This window comes from Schistocerca americana, chromosome 1 (assembly GCF_021461395.2).
Source record: "Schistocerca americana isolate TAMUIC-IGC-003095 chromosome 1, iqSchAmer2.1, whole genome shotgun sequence".
In the NCBI taxonomy this organism is placed as follows: domain Eukaryota; kingdom Metazoa; phylum Arthropoda; class Insecta; order Orthoptera; family Acrididae; genus Schistocerca; species Schistocerca americana.
Window position 1 is genome coordinate 515,587,130 of NC_060119.1, and position 18,606 is coordinate 515,605,735.

General features: G+C 42.5%; 1 protein-coding gene across 3 annotated transcripts in view; it reads right to left on the reverse strand.

The window, feature by feature from the left end:
- Positions 1-18,606, reverse strand: part of LOC124605168 (cleavage and polyadenylation specificity factor subunit 5) — a 111,399-nt gene that overhangs the window by 37,970 nt on the left and 54,823 nt on the right. For 2 of the 3 annotated variants that reach the window (XM_047136677.1, XM_047136686.1), the window contains exon 4: positions 15,407-15,572. In XM_047136677.1, coding sequence (XP_046992633.1) covers positions 15,407-15,572 — 166 coding nt within the window. Of the gene's footprint in view, positions 1-15,241; positions 15,298-15,385; positions 15,573-18,606 lie in introns of those variants that run through there. The other variant, XM_047136693.1, reaches the window with a different exon arrangement.

Sequence of the window (18,606 nt, forward strand, 5' to 3'; positions counted from 1 at the left end):
AAAGAACAGCAAAAAGTGTGAGGAACATAGAACAGTGAGCCTGATATTGCATGCAGCCAAAGTCTTGCCGAGGACGCTCAACAGACAGCTGAATGGAAAGCTGAATTGTGCATACTGGGGCTTCTGGGCACTCAACGTCGAGGTCATCAGCGCCCTGACACACATTAAAAGGAACGAATGTGGACAGACCTAATAAAACCGAAGCACACATGCAAAGAAAGCAGGAAAAGAAGGAAAATGCTACATAATAAAATAAAACATAAGGAAAATGAAAACGTAGCAGCAAGAATGCCACAGGAAATTGTCATTGGCTGGCCACTTGCATAAAATATGGGTGAGCTTGTCACACAGTGAGCAAATTAAGACCCTCTCCCTAAAATCTTTGTAAAAACATTTGACAAGGAACAGATCTTTAAAACTTTAACCACATTCATCCGAGTGTTCCCTAAAAGAGATGGCAGATCCCGTGGCAAGGAAGCTGCGGCCTGCTGGTCAGAAAATAAAACACAATCCAATAAAACGTGGCGCACAGTGACCTGAACACCACAAATCGAAGGGTCCTCTCACGGGAGCAGGAAGCCATGCTTCATAGGACTGTGGCCTATCCGAAGCCGAGTGAGGAGAACCTCGTCTCATCTACAGGGTTGGAAGGACGTACACCACACACATGTTGTGGGCTTGACTAAACGGAGCTTATTGTCAGTCATTGCCAGCCAATCATTCTCCCACCAACGCGTGACTCTTGAGTTCAACAGTGAGGTGAGTGCATGCAAAGGGATAGCACACTGAAATACTTGCAGATCGAGACACACCTCCTCGGCTGCGAGATCTGCCCTTTCGTTCCCAGCAATGCCAATGTGCCCCGGAACCCAGTCGCTGTAGATGGAGGAGCGCGTCCGCGTAATAGGAGATGAACAATTTGGTTTCAGGAGAGGAGTGGGAACTAGAGATGCCATTGGGCTACTGAGAGTGATTGGGGAGAGGTATATGGAGAAGAAAAGGAAGGTGTATGTTGTGTTCATTGATATTGAGAAGGCTTTTGACTGTGTCAGATGGGACAAACTGATGGAAACCCTAAGGAAACATTGAGTTGACTGGAGGGATAGACAGCTAATTAGAAATTTATATTTGAACCAGAGGGCAGGAGTAAGAATAGGAGGTGTGATGAGTGAAGAAATTGAACTGGGAAGAGGCGTAAGACAAGGTGGTTGTTTATCACCAACACTGTTCAATATGTGAAAGTTTTGATGAAGGAGAGGCGTTTGTATAGGGGGTCGGAGAGTGGAGTGTATAAGATTTGCAGACAACATGGTTGTGATAGCAGAAAAGTGCAACAGACATGGTACAAATAGTAGAGGATCTACACACAAAATTAGAAGGATATGAAATTAAGATTAACAAGAACAAAATGAAAAGCATGGCACCTGGTAAATTAAAGGACTGCCGCAAGGGGCTAAAAGGGGGCAGTCCATTAGAAGATGGACCACTGTCAGCCCTGCATCACAGCGACACTTAGGCGGGTTCTCACGACGAAGGAGGTAGCTGTGGGTCAACCGCGTATGTCCAATTCGGAGACGGCAGAGAACAACTGAGTCTCTACAAGTGCCCCTCAAGGATGAGTTCCATACGGCCGTGGATGACTTAACCATGCGGAGCTTATTTGGCGTGTTCAAGACAGACCATTCAGAGCTCCAGACATCGTGGACCTTGCAATGTATGGCTGACCGGAGGTCTCTTTCCATGAGACCAAGCTCCAGGGGCAGCGAAGTGGTGGCCTGCTTGGCCAATCGATCAACACGTTCGTTTCCTGGAATGCCAATGTGGCCCGGGGTCCACACAAACGTTGCTGAACGACCACACTCGGCGAGAGCAAAAACAGCCTCTTGAATACTGCGCACCAAAGGGTCCAGAGAAAAACACTGGTCGAGTGCTTGCAATCCACTCAGGGAGTCATTGCATATGACAAATGACTCCCCAGGGCAGGAGGAAAGGTGAGTGAGTGCACAATAAAGAGCAACCAGCCCCGCAGTGAAAACACAGTGGATGAAAGCAAACCCAGTGCATCCATTAACCACAGAACCATTGGTGTAGACTACATCTGTATCGCGAAACTAGGCAAGAAGAGCCAGGAATTATTGACGAAGACTGGCAGGTGGAACGGAGGACTTGAAGTCGCAGGACAAATCCAAGCAAAGCCGCAAGCGAGGGAGGGACCAAGGAGGGGTAGAAGAAGAGGGCCGGAAGGATGGAGGAAGGGGAAAGGACTCGAGTGACGAGAGAAGGGAACGAACGCGGACCGAGAGAAGGGAACGAACGCGGACCGAACGCGGACCGAGAGAAGGGCACGAACGCGGACCGAGAGAAGGGAACGAACGCGGACCGAGAGAAGGGAACGAACGCGGACCGAGAGAAGGGAACGAACGCGGACCGAGAGAAGGGAACGAACGCGGACCGAGAGAAGGGAACGAACGCGGACCGAGAGAAGGGAACGAACGCGGACCGAGAGAAGGGAACGAACGCGGACCGAGAGAAGGGAACGAACGCGGACCGAGAGAAGGGAACGAACGCGGACCGCGATCAGGAGACCCAATCTAGGCCGCCGTCGTGGGGAAAGATGGAAAAAGGAGCCTGCAGTTTGGGTGGTCGGGCGAGGCATGGACGCAGGCAATGTATGACGCAAGCAACTGTTGGTGGCGGAATCGTACAGGAGGGATTCCAGCTTCTACAAGAAGGCTAGTCACTGGACTAGTAAGGCACCTGTCGCCAGTCTGGCGCCACAATGGAGAATCAGGTCGAGGATCTGCAATGTTGAAGGTGCTGCTGAGTCTTACACCACGCTCCCATAGTCGAGACGGGACTGGACTGGACTAAGGCCTTATAGAGCTGTAGGAGGGTTGTTCGTGCAGCCCCCCCAAACGGTGTGGCTGAGGCAGTGAAGGATGTTGAAGTGCCGCCAGCACCGTTGTTTAAGCTTGCGAAGATGAGGTGTCCAAGTGAGCTGAACATCAAACAGCATGCCAAGGAAGCGATGCGTCTCCTCAATACGAAGGAGTTCATTGGCAAGGTAGAGCTCTGGATGGAGGTGGACCGTTCGCCGACGACAGAAATGAATCACTCGGGTCTTAGAGACTGAGAACTGAAAACCATGGTTGGATGCCCAAAAATGTGCCTTACAGATAGCTCCCTGCAGCCGCCGTTCAGTGACACTGAAGCTTGGGGAACTGTAATAAAGACAAAAGTCATCGGCATATAGAGAGGAACAGACCGATGAGCCCACCACAGCCGCAAGACCATTAATCCACACCAACAAAGAGGGGAACACTGAGAACCGAGCCCTGTGGGACACCGTTCTCCTGAATATGAGCAGAGCTAAAATATGTGGCAACTCTAACCCGGAAGGAGCGATTGGAGAGAAATTTCCGTAGAAAAATCTGAAGGGGACCCCGTAAGCCCCATTCGTGCAGCATAGCAAGGATATGATGGCGCCAGGTGGTATTGTACGCCTTCCGAAGATCAAAGAAAACAGCAACTAGATGTTCTCGCCGAGTAAAAGCTGTACGAATAGCCGACTATCTAGACTAAATTGTCGATCGCTGAGCGCCCCTGACGGAAGCCCCCCCTGTTGCTTGGTTACGAGGCCCCGAGCTTCGAGGATCCACATGAGCCGCTGACTCACCATCCATTCCAGGAGTTTGCACGTAACGTTGGTAAGGCTGATAGAGCGATAGCTATCAACCACCAGCAGACCTGCCAACAAGTTGGGAAAACGCCCTCCGTCCAGATGCGGTTAAACAGGGCGAGTAATTCACCCTGACAGTGCGCCGAGAGATGGCGAAGAAACTGGTTGTGAATTTGGTCCGCACCTGGAGAGGTATCGGGGCAAGCTGTAACGGCACTTTGGAACTCCCATTCACTAAACAGGGCGTTGTATCGTTCCCAATGGTGCATGCGAAACGACAACTGCGTACGCTCAGCCTGCTCTTTAATGGCGTGGAATTCTACGCTGTAGCCTGCTGTCGCGGAAATACGAGCGAAGTACTCTGCCAGATGTTCGGCGATGGTGATTGGGTCAGTACAAAGTGTACCCCAAAGAGAAAGGCAAGGGACAGACGCACGAGGACGAAAGCCAAAAATGCGCCAAACCCGTTACCACACCGATGGGGAGGTGTGAGAACCTATGGTGCCTACATATCGTTCCCAGCAGTCCTATTTGCTCCGCCGGATTAACCGCCGAGCCCAGGCCCGCAGCCGTTTAAAGGCAACCAGATTCTCTAGGGAAGGATGACACCGGTATTGTTGTAGGGTTCGCCAGCGGTCTCAGATAGCTTCTGCAATCTCTGGTATCCACCAAGGGACTGACTTATGCCTTAGGGTACTTGAAGAGCAGGGGACAGTTGCCTTGGCAGTAGAAACAATGGCCATAGTTACCTCATCCACTGCCAAATCAATGTCACCAGGAAGCGGGGCAATGGTCATAGTAGATGAGGTGTAGGCTGCCCAATCAGCTCCACGAAGAGACCATCGTGGCAGCTGGTCAGGGGGTTGGGATTGAAGAAGAGGAACCAGGATAGGAAAGTGGTCGCTACCACAGAGGTCGCCGTGGACCCTCCAACTGAGGTATGGAAGAAGACCTGGGCTACTAAGAGAGAGGTCTATGGCCAAGTATGTGCCATGAGTCAAGCTAAAATATGTGGGAGCACCAGTGTTAAGGAGGCAAATGTCCTGCTGTGGCAAGAGAGCCTCAACGTTCCTACCCTGACCCGAGATCTGGTCCCCACCCCATAGGGTGGTGAGCATTAAAGTTCCCCAAAAGGAGGAATGGCAGGGGGAACTGGGCAAACAAGGCAGCTAGGTCGGCAAGAGGGACAACCTCATCCAGGGGAAGGTAGAGGGAACAGATGGTAAGTTCTATTCCTGCCCGGACTAACAGCCACAGCCTCAAGAGCCGTGTGAGGTGACACTGGGGCACTAGGAACAGTGCCAAGAACATAAACACAGACACCGCCAGACACCCTGTCGTATTCTACACGGTTCTTATAGTAACCCTGGTAGCCACAGAGGGATGGGGTCTGCCAAACAGGAAACCAGGTTTCCTGTAGGGCCAGACAAGTGGCAGGGAAGTGGCACTAAAGCTGTTTCAACTCAGCAAGGTGGTGGAAAAAACCACAGCAATTCCATTGAAGGATAATGGTATCCGACTGTGAAGACATGAAAGAATTGGGGGGGGGGGGGGGGGGGGGGGGGGGGGGGGGGGAGATAGGTTACGTCTTAGAAGCGCTCGCCGCCACCGTTTGGGAAGTAGTCTGATCAACTTCCATAGGAGCTGTGGGTCGAGCAACATCTAGCTCCTGAGGGGACACTAGATGCTCCACATCATCTTCAGGTGCATCTTTTTGGTAGGGTCCCATTTGTCCTTCGGTTTATTGGGCTGGGTGGGCTTTTCTGACCCAGTCTCATGGACCGAGGAAGGCCTGGAAGCCCTCAGGCGGTGGCTTTTTCAGCAACTGCCCGACATCTGGAGGGGTAGTAACTGTGGAAGGGAGGGCACTAAGCAATCCCTTCTGCACGAGGGGAGCTGGAGGAGGCGAGCACTTCTCCGGCTCAGAAGTGGGGACTTAAGTCCCCAAAGGAGGAGGGGTTGTTACTCCCGATGTTGATAGCAGGGGAGCAACGGAAGAGCATGTGCCCCAACTACCTGGGGAGGCAGGAATAGACAGCCGGGCTGGATGGCGACATCGAAGCTGCTGCAGCAAACGTCGATGAAATGCGCACAGGGTGAAGTTGGTCATACTTGCGTTTAGCCTCTGTGTAAGTGAGCCTGTCCAAGGTCTTATACTCCATAATCTTCCGTTCTTTTTGATAAACCACGCAGCCTGACGAGCAAGGTGAATGTTTCTGTCCGCAGTTGACACAAACGGGGCGGCGAACACAGGACGTTGGGGTGGGAGGCATGTCCACAATCCCGACAGGTAGGGTTGACGTCACATCTCAATGACATAACCAAACCTTCAACACTTAAAGCAACGCATGGGAGGAGAGACGTAAGGCTGAACATCACATCGATATATCACCACTTGACCTACTTGGGCAGGGTGTCTCCCTCGAAAGCCAAGATGAAGTCGCCGGTGGCAAATCTACTATCTTTAGGTCCCCTGAAGACATGTCGTACAAAGTGGACACCGCGGCGTTCCAGATTTGCACGGAGCTCGTTGCCAGACTGGAACAACAGGCCACGATGAAAAATAAGACCCTGAACCATATTGAGGCTCTTATGAGGCGTAATGGAGACTGCAACATCACCGAGCTTGTCACAAGCAAGCAATGCCCATGACTGTGCCGGGGATGCTGTCTGTATGAGGACTGTTCCAGACCTCATTTTAGACATGCCCTCAACTTCTCCAAACTTGTCCTCCAAATTTTCCACAAAAAACTGAGGCTTTGTGGTCAGAAATGAGTCCCCACCTGTTCGGCTGCAAACCAGAAATCGAGGAGAATACGTCTCACCACGTAAGTTAGACCGTCGTTCATCCCCTGGTGTGGACAGACAGAGCCCTGCTTGCCTGGGTAAGCCTAATAGAACCGGGGTGTGGCAGGTTCCCAAGAGGTCACCTGCTAGCAACTGTTCTACCTCAACAGCCATGTGTCTCCTCGGTACGCAGCACACCTTGAGACTGAGGTTTTTTTTTTTAGAGGTTTATACCATCCTCGTGACCCAGGCAGTTAAGCCAAGATCCCCGGGCTCTGTACCGTACAATGTACCACCGTCGTGCCTTACGGTGGTCATTTAAGCACACTCAGAGCTTACAGTATTGAGGACTGGTGGCACTTCCCAGTCCCCAGCTCAGGAACCCCGGGGCCACCGAGCCTGTACCCAGAAACTAAATGCTGAGCCCCCTGAGGAGATACATATGTTGAATTATCGTACTGTCATCATTCAAACAGCCTTTATATCATCCAACAATCAAGCATCCTGAGAAACAATAACTAAATGCTTTCTCTGAAAACTGCTTTCAAGCCTTTACCATCCAAATACATGTAAACACAATGGGAACAAAAACAGAACAGAGCCAGTTTCTGAAGAAAGTACCGTTCACCCAGGCTCCTTTCAGACATGTGCAGTACTGTGGTAAGTTTGTTATTCCTTTGAATGTGTGCTGCTTTTCTGACTAATAAATAGCAATGGCCTTCAATCTATATTCAGCCACTAAACTTGACCACAAAAGAGGAGTCAATTTGTTTTTTCTAGACTTATGCCTGATGGCATGTGCTTCAGTTCGAGAGATTAAGGTCCTTGTGGGTCTGCCCTTTCACTCCAATCCAGTTACACTGGTGCTGTAAATAAGCAGGAGAAAATTTTTCTGTTCGCTGTAATTGAACAGCTCATCTCAAAAAGCATGACTTGTGTTTCTTGCCCTGAATAGCAATTTATTGAATTGCATAATGATGCATAAATCAGGTCAGCAATCCTGATGCAAGTGTTAAAATTTTTCCTTCCCTCTTCAGACTTTTAATGATACTATCCTGCTTTGACTAGCTGCTATGTACAGCCGGCACCACATCTGCAGAACGTCATCCAGTTTCATGTAAGTTGAAGTTTTTCAGGCATTTACGCTGTGATGGTCGAACTTGCCTGTCAGCTTTGGTTGCAAAACTGAAGTGTTGTTTTTAACTCTCACTGTTTCTATACCTAGTCTATAATCTTCAGAAAGTTTTACTACAAATTAATCCTTTTATAATTCCTAATTTCTTTATCATCATTTGCCTATATATGTCACTTTCCTAGCATGTGTGGAACTGCCACAAAAGAAAACAATCACTTTTTTATCAGCTTTAAGTGAAGATTACCTGACAATTGTCGCCTGCATTGGAGAATACCTCAGAATCTAAACACAATTGTTGTTATTGCAGAAGTTTATTCATCCAGATCAATAAAAACACACATTGGTTACTAGTTTCAGAGAAATTGAATTGCCACCTTCAAATCATTTGCACAAATTTTATTTTACAGGGACAACCATTTTGTCAACTATTCACATTAATTGGACACAGCTTATAGACACACGTTCCACAGTACTGTCTCTCACCGCACAAGAAGAGAATAGCTGTGCAAACAGTGCATCATAGTTACAAATAAAATACATAAGATGTATATAAAGTATCTCCATGTTTTGTCCCTGTTGACATCTGGTAAGTTTTACTCTTTATACATTCTTACACTACAATCCATCAGTAAGGAAAGGGTTAACAAATATTTATGGTTATAGCAACTTCATCTTTGCCACTGTGCTGAATAGTATATAACACAGCATAATGTAGTAAGACCTAGAATTAATCTGAGAGATTTCTGGTTTGCAGTCTAGATGCCCCTGTAATGTTCTCTTTCAGTATCACCTATCAGATGTCAAGGTCACAACATGAAAACATTTTATACATATCTAACATATTTTATTTGTAACTATTGTGCATTTTTTGCACAGCTATTCTCTCATTGTACAATGAGAGACAGTACTCTGAAATTTTGTCTCCAAGTATTGTCCAATTAATGTGAACTGTCGACAAAATGGATTTGCCTCGTAAAAAAAATTGTCTAGGCAAATGATCTGAAGATGGTCATTTAATTTTGCTGAAACTAGTAATCAGCGTGTATTTTTATGTGGTCTAGGCCAATAAACATTTGTAGTAACATGAACAACTGTCTTTAGCTTCCCTCTAAGCAAAGGGCTTACCAAACATCGACAAATTCAGCCATGGACATGTTAAAAAGGTAGAGTGCCCCACATTAAGCTGAAGATGAAATAAGTGATATTTCTGTTATATTTGCTGGTGGGATTGGGAACTGTATCTTATTCCAGCAGCAAAAAATGAGTCCCATACATTATAAAACGGTACTCTACATGCAAATAATTTGGGCTATGATTTTTTTCATGTTTTCAAAAATTGCTACACTATGCATACATAATCCACATCCCAATAATCAGGAACATGCTACACGTTACATCTAGTGACAACAAATATATCTGACAATGACCACACTGAAACTTAAGAGTGACCATGCGACAGTTGTAACAGCAATAATTAACAAACATCAAAGGACAACTAAAACAATTAAAAAGATTTAAACCTACAATTACCTAAATAAAGCAGCAATGGTGTCATATCTCAAAGAGGAGTTTAAAACAATTTACCTCCAACGAACACCGAATATGTATGCAACTAGTAGAACAGTTTATCCCTGGAAGGACTTATGATATAGTTTCTGTGATAAAACTTCTAAAGTAACAGCAAAGCATATGCCTACAGCAGGCATGGCTCATAATTAAAGGCTCTGAGGGGCAGCTGTCCCAAAATATGTATTTAAAAAAAATTCTCAATAGTGTATCACAATATTTAAAATATCAGAATGCATTTCGCATATTTATGACAAGGATTTAATTAATGGTGGTCAAATTTTTTTTTTGAGTTGTTGATATATCGTATCAAGCAACGTTTTACAAACAGGTAGTAGTTAACCTTAAGGCTGCATCTTGAAATGCAGCTTAGCTCTGCGTAGCAGAGGTCTGGGAGCATGGCTTCCTCAGAGCACTGGATTGAACACACTGCATTAAAGATTCCTCCAAAACTCACCTTTTAGTACACGTTGTTGTGGTAAAGTGTGAGGAAATGCGACACTGGGGCATTAATAAGATACCTTATCTTGGAAATTAGCTTTTGATTTTATTTAGAAGTTGGTTATGAAACGGAAAGAAAATACAGTGTGTAACCATTTGGCTATAGTCAGTATGAAAACCACATGCTGCATCTGATCTACAGCTAGAGAGCTGAAAGAAACACGTTCAAATACTGAAAGGTCAACAACTACTGCAACACAATAAGATCTCTCAAAACACAACAAAATTTTGGTAATAGGTAAAGGCTGTCAGAAACACTTAAGTCAGTATCCACACAACTGCGAAGAAAATGAAATTGAGGGCACGAAAGCAAAAGCAGAAATGCTTAACTGTATAAGGGAGTTATTAATGTCAGTGGTGTTGACAAACAACTGAAATCAAAATGATTGTACAAGATTGGTGGAATCTGTATCAAATTCTGCACAGGAGTTTCAGTTGAGTTATCCCCCGTTTTTAAATGTAACACTGATCCGTCTAGCAAACAAACCTGCGCCCAGTGGTTGGACAAAAGCAAAGCTCACATCCATCGACAAATAAGGCAGCAGAAATGATCCATGAAACTGTTGTCCAGTATAATTTAGAGCCCTCTGTAGAATCTTAGAGCAAGTTCTGAACTGATATGTAATGAGGTATCTGAAAGTCCAGGCCAACATGCATTGATTCCAAAACCATCACCTCCTTCAGATGATGCAGTTACACATAATGAAGCATAATCTGAACAAAATTGCACAAAATCCATTCAGATCTTTCCTATGATTACACTATTAATGAGTCACAACTGGAACCAGCCAACTGATATAAATACCTTGGTGGAACAATTTGTGGGGATATGAAATCTAATGATTACACAGGCTCAGTCATACATAAAGTTGGTTTGGTGGAGCTCAGTCCACTGATAGAATACTGAGAAAATTCAGTTTACAAACAAAACACTTTGAAAATACTTGTGTATCTTCTTCTATAATATAACTCAGGTGTGTGGAGCCCATACCAAATAGGAACGTATTTATTCGAATCTAAGCCGCACTCTAATCTAAGCCGCACATGAAAAATGAGACTCGAAATCAAGGAAAAAAAAATGTTCCCGAATCTAAGCCGCACCTGAAATTTGAGACTTGAAATTCAAGGGGAGAGAAAAGTTTTAGGTCGCACCTCCAAATCTAAACAAAGTTGGTCCACTTTAATATGAGAGAGAATTTAGGTCGAATGAATGACGATACAGCTGCAGTAGTTTGGTTCGAGTCGTAAGCTTAGCAGTTAAGCTTTACCAGGTAGCCATTGCTATGCGTCAGGCGCTCCGTCCGTATTTATTGGGTACCCTTCCTTTTTCATGTGCTTCATCTGGTTTGATTTGATTGCTTATTTTTCTTTGATCTGATAAGTGCTGTTCTCTTTGTTATAGGTGTTTACGTCACTCTAAGCTGAAAATCCATTATTGTACTGTGTCATGCATTGTTTGTCGCATTCTGATAATGAGTGTTTATGGCCTGTCGCCACTAGCGGCATGGCTTGCTTTTGTGTGCGCTACCGCCTCTTACAATTAAAAAAAAAAGAGGAATAGTCTCATAAGCGAAACAATGGTAAGAGACTGATATTTGTTGTTACTTACACTGCTGCTTTCTTTGATAATGATCAACAAGAACCCAATAATAGACTGCATATGATAGAAGATGTTCTGAATGAGAGTTTAGGGAAAATTTTTCTCCGTTTGAAAATCTTTGCAGACGCCTCTTTAGTACGTTACATTCTGCACAGAAATGAGTCATCTTAGATTAAAAAATCTAGTCAACTGCCGTGCTTCCTTTCTGACTATCACTATTAGGCATAAGAATAATATGAATATAAACATGACATGATATGCATATTCTTCCGCGTTTGTTGTTGTCTCAATCTAGTTTCGTAGTTTATTAGGCAGACAGGATTTAAATGAGATAGCAGCAAACACGAAACAATACATGGCAAAATGTTTATATTCGTATTATTCTTACGGTCAAGAGAATACTGCATGTGATTCACAATTCATAAAAGTTCCTATTAGCAACCATCTCTTCTCACAGGTAGGAAAAAATTCAGAACGTTGAGTTGGCCATATTGACAAACATCCCGAACAGTCTTGCCAGTCGGATTTTCGTAGTACATTGAAATGCTGCTACATTCGAAGATGAACAACACAGAATTTGTATTTACTTCATTGGATAATGAATGAAAATGCAGTGGTCAAAACTCAAGGCAGAGAGAAAAAGCTCGTCTTCCACTTTTTTTAAAAAAATTTATTTACTGACGCAGAGGTTTTGGTGCCAGTATTTATCTTTGTGCCTGCAAAGCATGCCTGTGTAGCGCTACATATATTCAACGGCAGAAGTTAGTTGTGGCGGCACCTACCAACATTTTTTCAGAACTTCCGCTTACTTTGCACTCGATTCTAAGCCGCAGGCGGTTTTTTGGATCACAAAAACCGGAAAAAAAGTGTGGCTTAGATTCTTGTAAATACAGTAATAGGCAGTATCTAATATATACGAAGAAGGGCAGCACAAATGATTATGGATTTGCCTGACTACTAGCAGTGTGTCCCGCAAATGCCTAAAAACCTGAATTGGCAGAAGCTTTAAGAGAGGCGGACTATCCCACAACATCCACAAACAAAACTCCAAAAACGAGTACTGTGTGAAGATTCAAGACACACTACCACCTCTCATGTATTGCCCACATACAGACCATAAAGACAAGATTAAACTTGTTACAGTTTGTATTGACATGTTTAAATAGTCATTCTTTAAATGCTTCGTAGACTATCTGAATGGGAAGGAAACTTGTGGTACAACGCAAAGTAACCTCTTCAATACACACTGATATACAGGGTATGAATTTACAACCACATTAACATTTGCAGCAAGTGTCTGCTTTATATTATGGGGATAGTCATCATCATTTGCTTAGTTTCTGGGTTTTTCAATTGGATAAAAAATTTTCCTTTGACATCTTGTCATATTAACACAAATTGTGAGATTTTACAATGGTATACTCAAGTAAACTATACTTTTAAAATGAAACATATTCCCCTCTGAGAGCAAATTGGCTTAAAATCTTACTTCAAATGTTAAACAATGGAAAATCCACGATGGAATGTAACAATACCAGAGAAGTGTGGGCCCAGCTCTCCGAGACTGCAGGTGCGCGCGCGCGCGGGCGTGGGCGTGCGTACGTGCGCACTCTGCCTTAATGGCCAAAACCTTTAATTGTGTGAATCTTTTTATTTTGCCTATCGTGACTCAGCATCTCCGCTATATGGTGAGTAGCAACTTTTCTCTGATATTGTTACTTCAAATGTTGTGTGATGTCTTACTCAATATTCTTGTTTTCTTCCCTTAGTAACTATTCATAAGAGATTTAATAGCCTTTCCCCAATTAACACAAAGCCCACAGCCCCTCAGAACAGAGAAGTTCTGTCTCTACAGCGGCCCACCTTTCAGAAAGAACCAGTACAGGAAACAGTAAAGTTAACAATTTTCGAACGTTATCACATAACGTAAATTCATAGGAACAACTCTGCAGTATATATACCCATTTTATGCTCAATTATACAAAGCTATAAAGCCCCTTTGAAGAAATTTGTGCACATGATCAAAACTTCCAATAGAATTCATTTACAGATTGTGATTAAGCTATATACAAAGTACAAAGGGTAGTAATGTACATTTTGTTTCTGCAATGCAGAAGATATGAGAAATCATTCGTATTTTATTCAAAAGGATAGCTCATGATAGTAAAGACTTTCTGAAAACATCAAAAATTTTGCTTGAAAAACTTACTAGATTAAGACAAAAGTTAAAACCATTACACTGATTTCTATTTACACAACTAAAGAAAATACCACATTGGCGAATTTTCTCCTAGATAATGCGTGTCGCCTTTACTCTGTACATAATTCAGATTTTAATGCAAAAATAGTTCAGCATCCCATGACAACAGCTACATGAGTTAAACTGTAACTGAATTAACTTCCGTAGTTTAGAAATTTTCCCAAATAACTTCAAAATTTCAGGTCCATTGTAATTAGCTCCTGTTAACATTTAATGTGTCAAACATTTAATGTGTCACTGCCAACCTAACCTATAACATTACAAACCAATTAGAATATCAGTGCGCTTAGAAAATTGGACAAATGATGTCTCAAAATGTGGTGATTCACAATAAAGGTGCTCGCAACACACACCGGTGAACAGAACAGTGTCCTACAATGCCTTTCCCCCCATTTCAGACTACTTCCAATACTACACACAAGTGGAAAAGAGCACATTTATAATAAATTTCTTTAAGGTATCAATACCATGAAATAAAGCACCCAAAAAATTATGTCCTACAAGGACTTCCACAAGTAGTATGAGATTACATTATATATGCCTTTGGGTAAATAATTTTCAATATCTTCTGAGGTAAACCAATATATTAACCAATTACACAATTTTTCACAGCTGATGTGAAGTTCGTAACAAATATCAAACTCTGAACTAAAAACAAGATAATTAATGTCCCTAACGCAAACTGAAGCTTTTATTTCAAATTTAACATGAAAATAAAGTTTTTTTTCCACACACACTACAGTGTATTAACAAAAGAATGTGTACTGACAAACACGAGATGTTACATTAGTATATCCTAACTGTTCCTTCAGATGTGCACAAAACAGGGAATAATAGCAATGTGGGTTTCACAAGCACAATTACCGAGATACCACTTCCTTTTATATAGTTCCCAGTATGTACATGATGACTAATAGAAACATGTTTCATATTAAGGAGCAAGTAAAAACACTGAGATTACATTCTCGGTATTGCTGCATGACTACAAATATTTTCACATGTGTGAGATGTACATTACATGTCAAGCTACCACAGTGTCAATGTACAACTTTTTACCGAGACAATTATTTCAACAAATAAAACCTGGTCATAACAGGCAAAGGTTTATAGACAGTTTGCTAACATATGTTATAAGGGCATGCATAAGAGTAATGGTGGAAAACAAGGTTAAAGTATGAACAGTATCATAATGTATATATACTAAATATTCAAAAGAAACTAACAATTGAAAGTTAATGTTTACACAGCCTGACAACATATGCCACGTACTATTGTGAGAATCACAGAGATTGAACAAAAATCCATGAAGAATTTATAAAACATGGCTAACAGCTTTCACATTCATTCACACAATAGCGCAAACAGGATCACATTTTAAGTATTTTAAAAATATATAGTAGAGGTGTGTGTTATAGCCAGGTTCTACAATATTACATATATGACACACTTAAAACTGAAAGCCATATTCCAACATGGAACTTATAATGAATTGCCACAAATGGATAACTTAAATTCATTACAAATGATAGTTTGAAACTAATTTTATTGTTTAGTTCTATTCTTTGGAGATAAATATGCTCAATAATATGTTACAGACTAATTTCAATAGTAAATACAAACAACACAACAGCTGAGTAAATATATTACTCGCAGACTCAACTATAATTCTGAATCCCGTTGTGTCCCCTCATAAATGAAGTAGTTTAACATTTAGTGCCCTCCAGAGGATCAGCACTTGTTTTTCAAAAAATACAAAGGATGTCTTCCAACTGTGGCAATGTAGAGAAAATATTAGGATTTAACATAAAATGTACACAGCACAATTCTATAAATATTTATAAAGAAGACTCTACAGACTGAATGATCTTGTAATCCTACCCTTCTCAGCCAACTGGACAAGAAAAAGCCGCTTGTGTTCTTTTGGCTTAGTGATGTGAGGAGGGACATAAGGATACTGTGGCGGTTCGAAGTTTGGCCTCCACCAGTTGCCTATTGTGTCCTCTATTACCCAGTCCTGCTTCACACCATCTTGCCTGCCAAGTGTCTGTAAGCAATCAACATTAAACAAAAATCCTAACCTGTCTAAAAAAACAAATTGAAAAAGAATCTGCTGTAACAGTCCAACAAAAAATACAATGAACATTTCAAGTTAACCACTAATTTCCTGGTAATATTAATTTTACAAAATAAATTAGCAGAACAGGTTAGTTGCTATGCAGAAACATTACACTTCTGCAAAGCAACTGCTGTTTACAAATAGTTGCTATACAATCATCATTCCACCAAACTAAAGTCTAGCAAATTTAACCAGTGTGAAATTACATAAACATAATCTTGGAGTCATGTGTAACGTATGTTGTCAGTAAAGTGATATATTTATTTACAAGTAATGTACATTTGTTTATTAGTATTTAGAGCTTTTAGAGATTAATAATGTATAAAATGGAACAAAACATAACAGGCAATGTGTAAGAGAGTTTTGCATACAATGCCAATGAAATGTGTGGAACAGACTGTTTGTACACGAACAAACATTCCAAGGAAAAGAAGATGGAAAGCTCTATTGTTGAAAATTAAATTCATTTCCATTTGGAAAGTCAATGAAAAAAAATTATTTGTATTAACAACCAATTTAAACACAGACAATTTAAACCAACTGTGCAAATCTATTATTTGTGAGAGGAACGAAGTGCTTTCAAACACATCAATATGAAAATTGGTACCTCTCAAGGAATTTGCAAATTGTGCATAAAATGCTATCAAGCTATCAGAACTGAATTACTGAAACAATGCACGAGCAGGTCATAACTCAGAGAGAGAGAGAGAGAGAGAGAGAGAGAGAGAGAGAGAGAGAGAGAGAGAGAGAGAGGAGGAGGAGGAGGAGGAGGAGGAGGGGGGGGGGGGGAGGAACGGCTTAAGAGGGGGAGGGGAGCGGAAAGAAGGGATAGGAAGGGATGAATTTATGGGGAAAAGAAAAGGAAATAAAACAGAGGGGTGAAAGGAAGCAGATAGGAGAGGGCTGGTAGAGTGGTGATAGTAGGGAGGGAGAAGGTAAAGGGTAGGAGTAGGGATGAAATGGATAAAGGAGTAGGGAGAGGAATTTAATAATTGGAGATATATATCACTCACACTACTTCCTAACTATCCTCTTTTGCCTTTAACTATCTTTTTCTGTTTGTACAATTCGACAAATGCGCATGCTGACAATTTCTCAAAACATATGCATCACCAACTCAATTATGAGGCTTCTCTCCAATGACTGAAGTACATGTACCAATAATTGCAAGGTGCTCATTGCTATCTTGTTTGGTGGCTGAGTACTATGACTTGGTAACCAAATGTTTCAAATAATTTTATAGATAATTTATGGTGTGAAGGGAACAATTCACCATATCGTTCAGGTGCTTGGTCGTCAATACACACATAAAACAGTTAACTTTGCTGAACAGCTGGTTGGTGGCCTTTCCCCATATAAAATGTTCTGAAGTTACAGCAAGGTGTATCTGACATGGGTCAATCAACCAATTGGACTATGAATGAACGGCTATCGCCAAATTGTGACCTAGAGTGGAGTTTACCACCTAATGTCAGAACACACAGCCAACCACAACATGCTGAATTTCTATCGCTGTTTCCCAGCCCATGCCATCTCCATGGCCCCTCCTCCAACACAAACTTCTCTGAATTACATACATGTGTAAGTTGTTTTCCATACCAGGTATCACAGCAACAAATTTATACAAGCAAGTCCATCTTTCACCTTGGTTATATTATGACCAGTCATTTATTCCACACAATCAGCTGATTCTGGCGATATTTTGAAGTGCTTGCTCGTAACCTTCTAATTTTACAGGCAGCCTTTGTGGGTGAATACAATGTTGGCCAGTCATTTAAATACATCCTTTGAGTCTACTACTACAGTATTTATACAGGATGTAACTAATTTCCCTTTCGGACTTTGATGGCAGATTCCTTACACCAAAACAAGAAAAAAATTCTAGTAAACTTGGACTCAAAAAACACACATCTCAAGAGCTATGAGCACTTATACAGTAGATGTGTTTCACAGTAGCCAATATGAGCTAGTGCTCATAGCTCTCAATATATGCATTTTAGAGCTCATGTTTGCTACACTTTTTTTTTGTTTTGGTGTGTGGAATCAGTCTTCCCAAGCCTGCATATTTATATGACATTTGTATATTTGTTTACACACCCACACAGGGTAAATGGGTTACTCCTTGTGACATCAACATTATTCCTAGTCAAATCAACAAGTGCTGAAACATGTCCTCCTCAAATTTATTTGAAATTAAGTGTGACAATATATGGAAAGGGTAGATTGCTACTCACCATATAGCGGAGACATTGAGTTGCAGACATGCACGACAATACGACTACTAAACATGTAAGCTTCCGGACAGAAGGGCTTCTTCTTAAAGACAAGCGCTCGCACGCACACCTGACTACTGTTTCTAACGGCCGAGGGCACACTGCAAGTAACTGCACATGATGGGAGAAGCAATCTGGGTGGTGGGGTGGGGATAAGGAGGAGTGGAGCGTACAGGTGGGGGACAGTAAAGTGCTGTTTGTAGGAGCATACAGGGATGAGGTGGAGAGGGGGTAGGGCAACTAGTTGCAATTGGGAGGTTAAACAGAAGGCTGGGGAGGGCAGAAAAGGAGATAAGTAAATAAACTGTGGATGCTTTGGTGGAACAGAAGGCTGTGGTGTGGGAACAGGAAAGGGTATAGGTGGCTGAAGGACAATGACTGACCAAAGTTGAGGACAGGATGGTTATGAGAAAGTAGTATACATTGCATGGACAGTTTCCACCTGTGCAATTGCCCACCGCCCAGATTGCTTGCAGTCTAGCCTTGGCAGCCAGAGCCAGTGCTGTCGCACACAAGGGCACGTGTTTAGTAGTCTTTTTGCATGCACATACAGGGTGTATTCGTGGGAAAGAGAAAAAACTTTTCCAAATTTTCCAGTTAAACTATAACCCTCATCCAGTGGGGCTCGCAAGTATACATTCTGGGTGTTTACAAACTTTCAGATTCAGAAAAATGTGAGAGTGTGATAT